The sequence below is a fragment of the Anopheles funestus genome, chromosome 3RL, assembly GCF_943734845.2.
Source record: "Anopheles funestus chromosome 3RL, idAnoFuneDA-416_04, whole genome shotgun sequence".
NCBI lineage: Eukaryota > Metazoa > Arthropoda > Insecta > Diptera > Culicidae > Anopheles > Anopheles funestus.
In genome coordinates, this window is record NC_064599.1 from 55,864,682 (window position 1) to 55,881,225 (window position 16,544).

Sequence of the window (16,544 nt, forward strand, 5' to 3'; positions counted from 1 at the left end):
AGCATTTTCTTTATTTTAAGTTCGTTTTTTTTCAGGAAAAAATCATGTTATGGCACAAAGATCAATTGCATAGAAATACATAGCATTTTTCATTTATTACTTTGGATATGGTTTGTACGCCGGCCCTCTACTGGATTTTTGCAGAAATATTTATTTATAGCACATTTTAATTTTTATAGCAGCACAAAAATCGGAACAAACAAAAACGAACTGTCAAACCCGCTGTCAATCGTGTTTTGTTTACATCAGCACGCGCTAACAATTATTCGAAATGCTTGCAGACTGTGAAATTTGTAACACAAACGAGCATAAATACCGGTGTAAGATCTGTTCCTTACATTAGTAAGTGCCCTTGCAATGTTGTTTGCAATCCTTTTTATCTGGAACACTTCGTTTCCATTTTCAAATGTTTGCTTAACTTTGCAGCTGTTCGGTAGTTTGTTACAAGAAACACCAAGAGCAACCATGTGCACCACCACCACCTGCAGCAGCATCCGAAACAGCAATTCGGGAAGATTGTATCCCGAAGAAAATCATATTATTCAGCACATTGGACACCGTTCCTGCGGAAAAGCTAGAGCTGCTCGGTTGGTTCGGTTTCTGCAGTTCCCCTTGAGGGTGTCAATCATTTGGTTTCATTAATTTCTTCATCGATTACTTCCGTAGGTCAAAGTGAACATTTGAAAAATCTGCTGTACAATCCGCATTTAAGACAACTGCTGACGGAGATTGATAATGCCCGTGATGGAATGAATGCAATCAAGGTCGCTATGATGGAACCGCTTTTTGTGGAGTTTGCCGACGAATGTCTCCGGCTAGTTGAACCAGAGTCGGACAAATCGCAAGATAATCTGCACGAGCTTGTGTTCACCAACCGGCAACATCGGCGATAGCGTAACATTGTGATATTGTGCTCAAGATTCTGTACATATTCGATTGTTCTTTGTATTATCAGTCCAAAAATAATTACAGTTCAACACTTAAATAGTAGAAAAAGAACAGAACAAAAAGATAGACGAATACTTGTTTGTTTTTTACGCTCTTATGATGTAAGTGGGCTGGCGTTGGTAGTTACAGTTCGGTTCGCTCGCCTCCTAACTGTTTGTTTTCCGGCGCTGTGTAGAGGAACAGGTCACTAGGTAGGTAACTCTTGCCTAGCTCACCCAGTGCATGATAGCGTTGACGCAACAGGTAAGCGGCCGCCTTCGGTTGTCTGTTGCGGGTAAAAATACCCTTCTTGTTGCCACCGACGCGTGTGTACGCTGTAAGATAGGGAAAATCATTAGCCTTGTCTTCCCTCGCCGTGAGCAGTGTCGAGTTTATATTTACTTTGCGCCGTTTTAAAGTCGGCAAAGTTCCACACAAATTCCCCGATGAAGAAATTTTGCTTTCGGAGCGCATCGAACGCCTTAAAGTGCTGGCTGAAGACGCGTGTTTGGTAATCCTCCGACCAGATGTAGGCTGGCAGCTATGGTGAAGGAATTTTGATAGTGTAAGAATTTGTTGTAATTCGCAAAGAAATTAGTTGCCTTAATTTTGCATACCGTATGAAGCCCTTCCTGCGTATCAGCACCGTACTCTGACATCAAGACCGGCTTATTATGTTTCTTGTTCCAAGCTTCAGCTTCCTCAATGACGCGGTTGGTGATCATGTTGAGTTTGCCCGAGTTAGAATACCATGCGTTATATCGGTTGAAGCTAACGATGTCCAGATGCTGTGCCTGTATGGAAGAAAGAGAAAGCAATACGGCTCTTAGAAGTGGCACATGCGTAAAGGGGTTTGCTTGAAATACGCGTTGCGGCAGCAGGGCTGTCAAGAAGCAGTCGTGGCCGAGTGGTTAAGGCGTCTGACTCGAAATCAGATTCCCTCTGGGAGCGTAGGTTCGAATCCTACCGGCTGCGAATCTCGATTACTTTTTTACTACTACTCCGTGCAAGATTTATACTTACAGCAACATCATCATTCACGTTAACAGCAATAGCGGCAGTTATCGGTCGCGTTGGATCGAGCTTTTTGGTATATTGTGCAACGGCGGCAAAGTAAGCGTCCGCGTTCAGTTTCCCCGTGCGAGGTTCATTAGCGATGGACCACATCACAACACTGGGATGGTTACGGTCACGATGAATTAGCTGCTCAATGCTGGATTTATGTTTTTCAAGCAATATTTGCGAATAATTCCTGTAAGCCAAAATGGTATTGTAGTCACTAATGTTAGAAGAAGGCATCTTGGTTTAAAACTTACTCGGTGTCTACACTAGGACACTCGTCAATGATCATAATGCCGTGTTCGTCCGCAAACTGCATGCTTTCCTCCGAGTAAGGATAGTGTGACGTCCGGTACGCATTGGCTCCGACCCATTTGAGCAGGTTGAAATCTTTGGTCAGCAGCGCTAAATCTAGTCCCTTGCCACGGAGCTATGGCCGAAAAGTGAATGAAAACATAATAGAAAAAAGTTTCTTATTTAAGCGTGTGTGCAGCTCTACTCACATCCGAATCCTCGTGACGTCCAAATCCTCTGAAGTAAATGGGCTTTTTATTGATCAGGAACGTGCTGTTGTTCCATTCAAGCGTACGAATGCCAACCTTCATCCGGTAGACATCTAGCACTTGTTCATCCTTGGTAGCAGTAGGTGCTTCGTTGGATTGTGCTTTTCCCAGCGTGATCTCCATCGTATAGAGATAGCCCGGTTCGGGATCCATGAGGTACGGCCACCAGAGTTTCACCTGCGGAATAACAACCGTTCCCTGCAGTTTCGCTTCCGATTCGTCCGTGCTGACATGTGTTCCATTGCGATCGTACAGCTTCACCGTCAGCTGGAGTTTTTCGGTCGCGTTCGTGCTGGTCGTGACCTGGTAGTCGATACGTCCTTGCTCTCCTTCATAGCTGGTATGAACCACTACCTCCCGGATGTAGACCCGGGGCACTGTGTACAGCACAACCGAACGATGAATTCCCGCATAGTTGAAGAAGTCGAACGTGTACGATTGAACCAATTCCACGCCATTGTCACTGTAGTTAGGAGAGAAATTTTATCATACTTGTTTTGAATGCAACATTTAGTATTTCTCTTACATTGGTTGATTGTCCACTTTGCCCTGAGGAATTGTCACCTGAAGCAGCACATTGTCACACAGCACGGTTATGCGATTTTCGGCACCATACTTGAGAACGGTCGTCACGTCAGCCTCAAATGGAAGATGTCCAATCTCGTGCTTTACTACCTGAACACCATTAATCCACTGAAAATAATAAAATTGAATTAACATCCAAACTTTGTTCGACTTTTTCATAAATAAAAACGAATCGATATGTACCACTATTGCATCGTAATGTACGGAACCGAATCTTATGAAGACACGATCATCTCCATTCGACCATGCCTTCGGGACGAAGAACTTACGATCGTACCACACCGTTCCGACATGATCGCGAAGTGCTGCATCCTCCGTGAGATCGTTGTAACTGCTCGGTACAGGCATACCGATCGTTTTACGAACCCGGGCCAAATCATCCATGTACCACTTCTCACGGATGCCTTGTGACGGATTGTTACTATCCGAGCGCACGAAATTCCACATCCCGTCCAGCTTCTTCATTTCACGCGTTTCCGATTCACTAGTGGAAAGAACCAAAAAGAATAACTCCTCATCAGATACAAAACTGTACTACAAAAGCGATCAGTCACCAAGATGCTACTTACATCGGATAGAGGAGACCCTCGGTTGAGGATTCGTTGCCTGTGGTGTACATTGCTCCAAAAACTACGTTTACCATGCAACCAATCATGCCCATAACAGCAAACGTCACCACTGGAAAGAGAGACGGCAAGGAATTCGTTAGCGTTTAGAATTATTCATTGGACTTCTTGGGGCTGCTGTGTGCATTGATCGTGATCTTGAACGAAGGACTTTTCCATCGATTTGATCGGGTTGAATCGCCTTTTCCATTGCCACTAGCAGCGATCGAAAGGCGACTTGATTTCAAGTATCGTCTCAAGTGTGTGATTGATATTAAAATTCGCTTAACATTATAGACATTAGCACGATCTTCTACTAGACATGTTTTCTAATGCGGTAAATGTGTTCTGCGTTTACAGGTTTCCGAGAATAGATGTTGATCAGTTTCAGTAAATGCTGTTTTCGTGACCAATCGAACGTTTGGGAGCTAATTGCGGTGGGCGGAAAAACGGTTCGTGAGTATGTTCTATTAGTAAAGCTTAATTTATGGTAATTCATATGGGATTTAATTGGTTTCATTTAATTGTGATAATTTTAGGTTGCCGTTGTGATCTCCCACTTTGAAGCGATGGAAGTGAAGGTGAGTGTGGTTCAAATGGTTAGCTAATTAAGATCATTAACGACTTGTGCGAACAAATGTCTTGTTGCATATGTTATAAATCGATAGTTCTAATCTTTAAAATGCACAGGCGTCTGTATTTCTGTACAAAAATAGAAGATCAATTACATCATTGTTTAATCAGGCAAATCATTTCCTCGTGCAATGTTGGGATAATGTTAAACGCCACATACACACTATCCATCGTTGTGATTAACGCATGACGAACGCAGTTCGGCACTCCCTGAACGTGATAGAGGCGTCAGAAATAAGGTGTGCCTAGGAAGCTAGAATTTTGCACAAAAAGGAATGTGTGCATTTACCAGTTTTTGAGGTAACTTTGGTTTTGTTGTATGTCGGAGTTCTGTTTGCTTTTAAGGCTGGTCATGATGGTAGGAACGGTAGCAAGCGATACATACAATATGAGTTAGCAAATGTAACACGCATTCATGCAATTTGGGCGTGAATGTGGCATATTTGAAAGTTTAAACTTTTATCACATATATCAGGGGACTCCAAAGTACGGCCCTCCCGAGAGATCCCGAGATGGGCCCTCAGCTGTGGCTATTATACTCAAAGCGGCCCACCATCTAAAAAGTTTAGAGGCCCCTGACATATATCAACGTATAACGTGTATGCGTGACAATATGCAAACCGTTCGTGATATGACTAATGAATAAAAATATTTTTTTACTAGAAGCAGTGCGTTTTTTTAGTCCGATAAGAGAAAGGAAGGCACTGCTGAATCCAGATGCTATATGGGAAAACATTTCATTTCAAGTGTCCACTTCAACTGACTGATAGTGGTAGAACAAGCTACAACGAACTTATCAGAATATTAATTTAGTACGAGAGATTTTTATTTCACATTGCGTTCAAATCGAATAGATTTGGATAACATTTCCACACCCAACCGACGAATCGACGAATCTGTGTAATATTCAACGGATGGAATGTTGCACGATCATTTTCTAGATTTTCCTCATGGCTAAACAAATGCTAACCTTTAAACAAAGTGGGGCAAATCTACCGATCGCTTTCGTTTACGCAATTGAAGAATGCGTATTGATTGTGCTACATCGGTACACAACACGGACAACAATCAACAATGTGAAAACGTGTTGCTCCCCGGGTTGTCTATCTTGTGCTGCATTGAAGAAGGTATTACTTCGTTCTTCTCCATAGGAGGTTTTTTTTGTTGTTGTCTGATGAAGGGAGGGAATTTTTGTAAACAAATCTCAGATTACCCACCAACCGAATTGTTTAAGCATTCAGCATACAGCATCAAGGCCATTGAGAGAGTTTTCAAGCAACAGTAACTGATTTTTCTGTAACATCAGTTTAACACCGCGTACGAACGAGTGACGGAAAGTGTAACATTGTAATTCTAAGGCAAGAAAATATGCGTGAGACAGGAGAATTTATTACCGGAAACCAGCTAACGTACGCATACAAGAAATGGAAGGGTTAATGAATCAATGGATTCCATTGATAAACCAATGGAAAGGGACAAAAAACTAAATCTTGTTTGTCGTTCTTTTTCATGCCTGCTCAATTGAAATGCATCGATTTTATGCTTTTTTCCGTTACGGAATTTTTGTGTGATAATGCGTGATCGGCGCTGAACTGTTGATTTTTTGGGACTATTTTTTATTTAATTTGTCTTAATGTTTGTTCCGCTACACTTTGACGCCCCTTATTGATAATAACGCTGCGACATTGGCCGGCCTCACTATGTTGAATTCTTTGTCATACATGTCACGCATAATTTTTTCAATTTTTAAATTTTATTTAATGATTTTCATGGTGCAATTAAGAACAGAGAAATTTTAAATATGCTAACGTCCATTATCTTTAAAAAGCAATAACCCCCGTACTATCTGCTACCTCGGTTAGCTAATAACTTCCATTCAGCGCACAACAGCGTACCTCGGTTCGAGTGTATGCAATCACCTGTTATCAAAATGCGTTTCGGTTTCTTGCGCCGTTCTGGAACCACCGCGTTCTCACTTTCACTGCCGGCCTCATTATCACGCGTTTCGCTAACACCGCCACCAACGGAGGAACCGCGACTACACGCGACTAATCGCATTACGCTACTGAATCCTTCCTCAGCCATTACATCAGAGCGGAACCGTGTACCAGGAGTGTAAGTTTGGTCCTCCAACGATTAACACACTTTCGCACGTCTTGTTAGGACAGAATGCACTGCATGTTAAGGACAGGTCGCGTCGTATGGAACAGTTTGCTCGAGGAAACACGTGCGCGACCGAGGGACACGTGCGCGGATGTGCTGGGAAACTCGGTACGATAAGATTGATCGCTGTCGTTTTCTTCGGTCGGCAAATGCATCCGTCAATGGCGCGAGAAGCCCTACGATGGCTGCACTACGTACGGTTGGTGAACTTCGGTTGCGCCTAGGGGAAATATGGGTGTGGGGAAATGTCCCATTACACCGTAAACCCATATATGGGAACCCTTTTTAAAAATATTGCAGTGTCACCAGCTCGTACGGTATCATTATCACTTAATTTGTTGTTTGTAAAAGGATCGTCGAACTTGGCGCGTCCTTTTTGCTACTTCTTCACCGTAAGGATCAAATACCGGCAGAGTGTTACATTCAACGCACAGTGTGTAAAGGCATCGTGTGGGGCTTCTTTTTAGGCATAAAAGAAAACTTTCACTGCTTGGTAGGACGGGCCTCCCTCACTGTACTGTTCTAACTATGTGAGCGCGATTGTAGAAAGTGAATGTACCGAAACGCAACCGATTTAGACGAGCACGGAATGACTACTGATGTGCTACGCTCTGGACAGACTGCACTAAACATGGAGCGAATGGAACTGATAAAGGGCGAGAAGCAAAAAAAAAAAACACACAATACGCGTCCAAGCGATCGGCGGAAGTTTTACTCTGCGCAAGACACAGAACTGTTCGGCGCTTTAGGTTTATGTATTATTTTGAACCGAGCGCGATGATCTTTCACTGATCATCAGTATGAGAAAATTAGGAGAATTTCATTAGAAACTTTTTATGTATGCAACTGTTTTTTATGCTGTAGGTATTAAAAAGACAGGACGATAGTTGGACAGTAGGAAAATGGATAAATAGGACCATGTTTTGAAGAAAAACATACAAACTTTTCCATGGCTGTAAATTTCACGTGTTCCTTTATTTTGCACACTAACACACACACACACACCCGATGCAAACGCTACCGTTCCTTGAAATCGATTTTTTGTGACGAAATCGCCCTGTCCCTTTTTAAACTAGTGTGAACAATCGTCCCTATTGTCTGTTTGTTTCTCGTCTGTTCTTTCGCGTCTGGCCGTCCGTGTGTGTTGGGTTGGTTCGTTACTAAAAATTTGCAATTGTCCTAATCGGCCGGTTTCGCCGTGAAACTTGGTGTTCCTCATCGGTTTTTTTTTCGCAGTAACTGGAGCGAAAGGCACACTTCCGGCTAGTGATGTTAATTTGACGGTGGATCAGTTGATCTGATGATGATCCGATCTGATCTGGGTCGGATATAAAATTCGGGACATTCGCGATCATTTCCCATCACTACTTTCGGCATATTTAACCGCAAGCCGTAGCAGCTTATTCCACACAGGGCATCACAATAAAGGACAGCTCTGTGGTTTCTGCTACATCTCGAGATTACTGCACATCAGAACAACATATAGTCAAAATGTTGTTGTTGTTGAAGGTTTAAAGAGGTTTTGGACCACGGGGGTCTCTTTGGCCTCTGATGGGAAAATGGATAGAGGAAAGATGGAGAAGGAAGGGATGATAGGTTGGGAATATTTGAGATTTTTAGGTATCTCGCACCTTTTTACTTTGGAAATGGCATACTACTTATAGTAGTAAAATCTGTTCCTTAGTAAGTAGGGTTGTTATGGTAACCCAGACCATTTCTCTTGTTAGTGGCGACAGACTAGTGAACTAGCCGAATTTGTCTTATGGTTATCATTATTCCTCTCTGAAATTGTAAATATATTCTTTTTAGAGTTGTATGTGAGTGATTGGTGTTAGATCTGTTTATACAGTTCAGTCTTTTTTAGGAATTTTACAGGGAAACACACATGATAAGCTGCGGAGAGCCCACTTTTGGAAATCGCGCAAGCGAATATGAAAGTGCGGAAGGTTGATACGGAAACACCCAATATGTTAGCAAATCGCCCAATATAGATTGGAAATCGCGTGCAATTGATATAAAATGTCAGATTGGCGAGGCGGATTGAATGCTGGGTATATACTTGTCGGTTCGAGAGTTGAAAAATGTAAACAAACATTTTAAAAATATTTTTTAATTATATTACGTAGTTTGTGTTACGGTGGCGGTGGCCGGCGTACCTTTCCGAGAACGTTCTTTAAGCGTGCGCATGCTGACATTAAATCCAACTTCGCGCGCCATGCCATAAAATTGTGTGGCGTACATTTTCCGATCCTCGATGGTCGTCGGTGCGTTACGCCGCTCCGGCATTAGCTTCACCATCTTCAAGGGGTAGTTCTTGAAGATGGTACCATCTTCGAGGGGTAGCACCTCGCTATGGTGGTAGTGGAAACTCGCACACCGTGTTCCTGCAACAATTTTTGTGCGAGTGATTTTAGCGTCACCGTACAATCGTCATTGATCCAGCATTGAATATCGCTTATGGCTTGCTGCGATAATATTTTCTGCCCATTGCCACCACGTTTCTTGGCTTTGACCTGAAATGCTGTTTGGTATTTTTTGACAATACCGTAAACTGTCGTTAGTTTTATATTCAGCATTTGGCTAATGGCAGCATGAGTTGCTCCATTTTCATACGTTGTTACCTCGCGCTCTATCTTCGTTGCTCGTAGTCTTTCGACGTCGAATTGCTTGCACTGCCCCGTTCGCACTTTGAGCTAGTTCAGAGCTTTGGCTAGAGCTCATGTTTGCTTATATAAAATTAAAAATTGCCGATTTTAGTTACAGTTAGTTTGCCTCAGTCCTTTGCTCGATTGTAACTTACTTTACTCTTACACGGTACGTTCTTGAAGCAAAAATTCATCGGCAAAGAAATTACTCCTTTCGTACTCAAGCGCCTGCAAGACATGAAAAGGCACGGACATTTTAAACTTTTACACTATTTTAAATGAACTATTGAACTATTTTAAACGTATACATACCTTCAGGGGCATGATTGTATACACCAAAAACTGACGTACGTTATGTTTTTTTGTAAATATCCACAAAGCACACAAAATTTGCTAAAGATTAATCCGTAAAACTGTAGACGCTTCGCTTGTAGACCAATATGAAATATTTTCTTTATCCCAACGAATTTTAGCCTTCTCAACAGAACAGTTTTGAACACGGGTGTATATAGGCACTGGTTTAAATCTCCAATTTGAATTTTAGCATGTTTTTGAAATACAGTTTAAAGTTATAGTTCGCAATTTCAGTTTGAGTGAGATAATATTGCAATAATCTTATTAAACAATAATTTTGATTCGATTTTCGAATGCACAAACTACTTAATTTAATTAAAAATTAATTTAAAAATATTTGTTTACATTTTTCAACTCTCGAACCGACAAGTATATACCCAGCATTCAATCCGCCTCGCCAATCTGACATTTTATATCAATTGCACGCGATTTCCAATCTATATTGGGCGATTTGCTAACATATTGGGTGTTTCCGTATCAACCTTCGCTACTTTCATATTCGCTTGCGCGATTTCCAAAAGTGGGTTCTCCGCAGCTTATCATGTGTGTTTCCCTGTAATAGTTTATTCTGTTCTGTAGGATTAGGTGATAAGATCGAGTCCAAATTATTGTCCAAGTGATAGTGATCTCTTTGTGTATCGTACCCAGTATAGTCAAAATGAGTTTCTAAAATCCCACATTTTATTCATAACTATTAACCGTGTAGCATATCTGCTAAACATCTTATTATAATTTAAATGTTATACAGTATAAAGTTAGAAGGTTTATCACGTGACAGAATTCAACACATTTCGCCACTCCAAAAAAGCCACTTAACCTAAATCAAAAGGAGGTCAGATTTAAAAAACACAGTAACCCACATTATTAAATCGGCAACTGCAAAAAACCGATGACCAACGCATAAACGTAAATTTACACACTTAGGGTTACCAACGAGAATCAATTTCATAGCCACCCGGTAAAGATAGCTTAATAAGCGGTTTTTGCATGAACAGCAAAAAACGGAACACCGGAACCACAATTAATAACAAATAGCACCATCGTTATTTGTCACCGATTTCGTTATAGCCTGAAGATAAATGTTTGCGACAGAAACCAAATTAAGGGCTATTTATTATTATAAGTTATAACTCAAATTATGAACTACTTATTAATATTTTTATAACATCCATAGATAAATAAGCAAACTAAAAGCTTGGAAAAGGGATATAAATAAAGCCAGTTTAACCTGACAAAAGGAGGAGTCCGAGATGAACCGCCAAAGTGCGTGTTAACCGTCAGGTTGGAAATTATAACCAACCAAAACTATATTGTGTTCTTATTTCAAGAGCTTTGAGAGTCCCCCTACCCAAGGTAAGGCCTCGATGTCTCCATCAATCCAGTAAGAGAAATCTCTTCCAGATTTCTATGATCGCCTGGACGATCAAGTCCGCCCAAATGAAGAAGTTTGTCGTCCGAACGAAAAGTCGTTGATACCGTGATATGATTAACCTTGCGCAAATCGATAAATGTGACGCGGGTACGAACGGAAACGCGAAGTAAGCAATTGTACGCGCGAGCACATTACAACCGAACTTGAAATATCAATAATACTGTTGCTGACATGGTCATTAGTACTAGCATTATGGGTAATTAGCGTAGAGAGCCACTGCACACTACGTGTTGAAAATTCGAACGATATTGATGATTCTACGGTATCAACAATTCGAGTGCCGCGATCGACCGCTCAATTCACACTGCCAAACCTTTGCCATGATTTCGCTGCATCGGCTATTTGGGTTCTTCGATCAATCTTAGATCACAGCCCAAATGCCGGTATGTATCAGCAAATACGCATAATTCAACAATAAGTTTGTATTTAAGATCGAACAAATTAAGCATTAAACTATTATGGTTCGAAAACCCTACGTGAAGGATCCAGGTCAATGTAGTGCTAGAATCGACGTGAACCGTAGACATGTGCCAAGCGAGCGAGAATCATGTCGTTCCCTCAGTTCTTAAATCCTAGTATCAACAAACGGCTACTCGGGTAAGTAATGTAATTTTAATGTTAATATATTTTTTTTTGAATCCATGATGTCTCCATGATTGTTATTTTTTTCATGTCCGAGCGTTAATGAATTCAATACTTAAATGTAAAACTATGTAAACATCCCTCTCATTGGTGTAATGAGTAATTCGCTTCTTTGAAAATAAAGATGCTGTGTTGAATTTTATTTCACTTTGAATCGGAATACATAAGACATTTTTCATCTCGCAGAGCTATGTGATCAACCACACTCTATGAGTGAATAATCAATTCCTTGCAATATTGGTTTACAAATTTCTTCCGTCAACCATTTTTAATTGGCGCTTGGATGATAATAATATCATTCCCGAAGGTTTCACTGGACTTTATCAGCTGTAATGTCGTCTATCAAGACCGCATGAGCTGAAAATTCATATGAGATAACCAATATCGGTTTTCATTGGCACCTGTGTGCCAATCGTTTGTTAAGATTATAAGTATTTTTTTATGATTTAATTTTTTGTAAATACATTTCTTCTTACCTATAAGCGCTGTTACAACTAATCGCATTCGATGATCATGCTCAATGCGGCGCAACTTTTCTATCCTTCGTTTACGTCTGTCAAAATCCCTAAGCAATAGTAGCTTATTGGCCCCATCACTAGATGGCGCCACCATAGCTTTCGTTTATGTTTCCTTCTTATCCGTTACGCGCGTAACTGTGGGCTACAATATATGCACTTTTAATCACAGCCAAAAGACTCACAGTCGCACTTGACACTTTGTTTAACTTTACCGGCAATGGAGGGTAATGAAATGCATGTTTTACTTCAAACTCCCGGTGTGGTGGGTGTTTGTTTTTATCTTCCGCTATAGTGAATCACGTGTTATGCGATGCTTACTAGACACTTCCGTTACGGAATCGAATTAGATGCTGTCCATCGAACCAACCGTGGTAATGGAACCGGTACTAACCCACGAACGCGTCATCGAACGACTGAAGTTGATGTTTGATATTGTTCGATAAGTTGTGCTGTGTGTTTTGTACTATTTAATCACCAACACAGACCTAAAGCTTTGCGACCATTATCGGGTTACTTCGTCAAGAGTGAAGATAGTCCCGTGCGAGATATGGACGGTACGCCACAGGAATACCGTACCGGGATTGGTGGCTCTCAGTGCACGATGAATGTTTTTAGACACCTCTTATCGAGCAAAGTGATACCGAGCGTACTATTACTTCACACATATGTCCACAAGGTTACAGCACTAACGGGGACGGCTCATGATAAGGAATCTATGATTCCTATGATTAATCGATGGATTCGAGAGATCGCACGCAAGGCGGCATAAGTTGTACGCAACACGTTACCAATGGTCTCGGCTTCTAAGTTTTGAAAGATCTGTAGAGTATCTGTCCTCAAGAGCCAATTGAAACGTTTATGGTTGTAAAGCTACGTTATCTGTAGCATAAAGGTAGCACCACATGTATGTGGCGTTATCGTCCATGGTGTTATTGTGACACAATGTACTCCTATCCACATGTTGACCTATATTGCATTCCCAACCATCATGTGGTTTCATGCGTAACGACCCATCGCAGTGAAGAAATCGTTGAACCCGACTGTAAATTGCACTACCTGGAGAACCCCCCAGAGCAAGATAACGCGTGTTGACCGATTTTTAAAACTGTTTGTTTCTTCACGGGGACCCGAAGGATAAAGTGTTCTTGGGGGTTGGTAGCGCAAATAGGCTTAAATTTATTTGTCTAATGAACATTCTAGAAATCGTAATGAATTCGGTGTCAATATCAATCAGATCTTTACACAGCACTTGTTAGGTCTACAGTGCAATCAAGCGATCAGTTGACATAATTGATTCCATTAGTTCGATTGACATAGAATTTCAGGTGGAACTGAGTAATGACTAAAGTGTTTACTGTGAAGGCTACAGAACAGCTTCAAGGAGATCATGATCATGAAGGAGAACAGTCAGTTTGTGATGTTCAGTGAATTTGTTAATCAACACTTGCGTTCTTTACATAATAAATGTAAAGTTTCTAATGTGCCACACGACTTTTATTAGAACAATCGTAAGGTTAATTTAGGGAATAAGAATTCTGATTGTGTATTGCATAATTAAACTTGCGGGTTTGCAAACTACATGATCCGAGTATCTGAAACTTTAAAAAACGTCAGATTAGAATTGAAAGTTCAGGTGAAATATTAATGAAGCCAAATTAATTATTCTAAAAACCTGAAATTTCTATGGAGCACTTACTCCAAAAATGTAAAAAAGGCTATGCGTTGCTTAACGTTCAATGGATGGAGTTATATGGATTTACACGCTATTGGTCATGTTACATGTAAGCAAGAAATGTAAACAACACGAGTAATTTAATAATTTTTTAATTGATTGTAGAGAATTGAAATTATATACGTTCGAATTATTATACGATGGATTTTCTTCCAGCCAGGTTTGTCAAACTACTGACTCAGGCACCAATTTTAAGGAAGCGAATCGAAAAGAACGAAAAAGAACATTGGGTGATAAAATTATTTACTTTAACTGGACAAGCTATTAAGTTGAACTGACAAATCGTTTCAGCAGAAACATTATGGCATTGAAAACTGGCTTTTTTACTATCGTATCCATTGTAGATTCATGCTCGGGTTGACTGCAAAAGTGAGGTTGTTACAATACAAGTTTTTGCATATTTTTTTCCTCTATATGGACTCTATGCATTCGATGAATGTTTGTTTTTTTTTTTAATGCAGGCTTGGTTTTTGTTCAGTCTCATTAATTGAAGACCTCAATGATGATTTCATGTTTGCAGTAAGATACAGGAAATACACGAAAAAGAGCTAAAACGGGAATCGTATGGAAGTCGCCAAAACTCGTATGGAATGCCAAAACTTCTTCCCATGATCTTACGTATTTATTTTTTTGTCGACCATGCTCACACTATACACCGCTAATTACTTAATACCGATTAAAGGAGGTACTGAACAGGTTCTCGCGTGGTGATGCCTTTTGATGAGAAATTCCCAAACGATTAACACAATACAGACACATTTAAAAACTCGTTTTGGTTGCATGAGCTTAAGCGGTAAGTAAGAGAATATATTCTTGTTCTAACGTACGTGTATGAAGATTGAAATTATTTACCAATTTTAGGATCGCTGGTAGGACGACCTCCACGCACAACTCGGAACACGGCACTGTGGGCATGCATTGTGAAAATCGAACACAAAACCCACGATGGACAATGCTTTCTAACCCGGAACAATCGTCAGAACACAAACAATTCACGCACGATCACAGAAACAATAATCAAATCAAACACTGATTGTTTGTAGAGTTTAACACAGTTTAACCGAACCGACGCGGACAGATGGTAGCAGTATCAGCTATATCCACACCGAAAAGGCGAATGAACCATGGTGTAGTAAGTATGGAGCTAATCAAAACCGATCCTCCGATATGCAGTTGTGTCGCGTATGCTCCTCACGATGTCTAATGTCAACCCGCATTAACAAGGGCCAACGATGATTACTGATGTTGGTGAATCCTGTGTCCGCAATGTAATAGACAATCGTGCTTGTGCGTTTGTGTGTAAGGAAGATCGCTCCCAAATTCTCCCGAGCAAACGTACTCTTCTGATCAGTTCGAAACGTTAACTCGAACTGGCGAGCTGCGTCTGGCGTGTGACGCTACTTGTACACAAAGGTCGGTTCGCGAACCCACTTCCCCACTGTATCGTACCTCAAACCCTACCGGTCGTTCCATACCACACGCATAATTGCGATTATCGTCATTCTCGTACCATTTTTTTGTTGGTAAGAAGCTCCTGTTATCTGAAAAAGGGCAACTCCCACTGTGTGGACAGATTATATTTATGTTTTTCTGATAAATTTAAACAAAATATTTAAATAAAATCGAAGTGAGTAAAATTAATAATAAGGTATGCAAATTTTGTTAAACCTTTTGAGTTATTTATTAACAGTAACGTTGACTAAAGGAACTAAACCTGTCTAGTGTAACGCTTCGTCCTTTTGTTTTATTTCAACAGTAGCAAAGTTCCTTTATCAACGACACAAAAAGAAAGTTGTCCAAGTATTTTTTTTCCTCGTTATTGTCGTTCCTTTTGATATCATTATGTTTTTAACAGTTTGATACAAGATTCCATTAAAAATCATGCGAGTGGAAAAGACAACGATACAATAATATACGCTGTCTACTTTTTTTTAAAAGATTCATACGAGGAAATGAGCATGAGATGTGCAAGATAATTATCTATCGTTCTTATCACATAGAATGATGTGGAAATGGAAAGTGAACGGCACTACCACGCAATCTATGTTGAGAAGCATAGGGGACCGGCTATCCCCGCCATCGGTAACGCAACTGTAGTTCATGTGGCACACTATCACAAAGGGCACGATTGCAACAATTGTTCGCCGGAATCATGGCATGATAAAAGGGACCGATAAGGGACGAGTGAGAAAATAAGAAGATGAGCACCAGATAAGCGGTAAACAAGAGATAAAGCACCCGCTGAAGCGACGAACGAAACGTTTAAACCAAGGAATGGTAGTAGCCGTGTTGTTGATGTGGCATTTAAATGCTAACCGACCTGACGGGACTGTTACATTTTCAAATGAACATTTAATATTGCAACAACCCATTTCCACTATGACGTCAGCACTTGTGCGAGAATCAAGCGTACCTTACCTTTAAGCAGTGCCAACAAACTGGCGCGAAATCGTTCTGCTAGGCGCCATTGGATGCTGTTGCCAGTGGACGATACAGATGATGATACGATAGCCACTGATTTGGAACTGATTGTTAACATTCAGAGTTGAAGAACACACGGAAAACGGTGAAAATTTGGAGCAAAAAACGAATACAGCGAACGCGCACGATACACAGTCAAGGTCTTCCACCGGTGAATGATTGTTTACGATTGAAGTGTGTGGAGGAGTGTCTTTTTGACAATCAG

At 40.7% G+C, this 16,544-nt stretch overlaps 3 protein-coding genes and 1 non-coding gene across 8 annotated transcripts in view; 3 read left to right on the forward strand and 1 right to left on the reverse strand.

The window, feature by feature from the left end:
* The window catches only part of LOC125770157 (matrix metalloproteinase-2), a 287,900-nt gene that overhangs the window by 317 nt on the left and 271,039 nt on the right, over positions 1-16,544 (forward strand). Inside the window, exons 2-3 of the mRNA XM_049439501.1 lie at positions 4,100-4,191; positions 4,279-4,320. Of these exons, the coding sequence (XP_049295458.1) occupies positions 4,114-4,191; positions 4,279-4,320 (120 nt within the window). The 5' untranslated portion in view covers positions 4,100-4,113. The remainder of the gene's footprint in view (positions 1-4,099; positions 4,192-4,278; positions 4,321-16,544) is intronic.
* On the forward strand, positions 209-1,020 carry LOC125770282 (zinc finger HIT domain-containing protein 3). The gene is made up of 3 exons (XM_049439691.1): positions 209-342; positions 427-587; positions 667-1,020. The coding sequence occupies exons 1-3, from the start codon at positions 272-274 to the stop codon at positions 891-893; spliced, it is 459 nt and encodes a 152-aa protein (XP_049295648.1). The 5' UTR covers positions 209-271; the 3' UTR covers positions 894-1,020.
* LOC125770154 (beta-glucuronidase) lies at positions 936-16,511 on the reverse strand. 5 transcript variants are annotated; one of them, XM_049439491.1, is made up of 10 exons: positions 16,277-16,511; positions 3,704-3,812; positions 3,318-3,618; positions 3,076-3,242; positions 2,490-3,012; positions 2,244-2,416; positions 1,951-2,179; positions 1,545-1,721; positions 1,330-1,468; positions 936-1,262 (listed from the first exon to the last, which is right to left on the reverse strand). In XM_049439491.1, the coding sequence occupies exons 1-10, from the start codon at positions 16,395-16,397 to the stop codon at positions 1,072-1,074; spliced, it is 2,130 nt and encodes a 709-aa protein (XP_049295448.1). In that variant the 5' UTR covers positions 16,398-16,511; the 3' UTR covers positions 936-1,071. The 5 variants fall into 5 exon arrangements, with proteins under 5 accessions (XP_049295448.1, XP_049295449.1, XP_049295447.1 ...); XM_049439492.1 differs by lacking the exon at positions 16,277-16,511 and adding an exon at positions 14,711-15,425; XM_049439490.1 differs by lacking the exon at positions 16,277-16,511 and adding an exon at positions 12,085-12,668.
* Trnas-cga (transfer RNA serine (anticodon CGA)) lies at positions 1,821-1,902 on the forward strand. The gene has a single exon. It is a non-coding gene; the product is annotated as a tRNA-Ser (tRNA).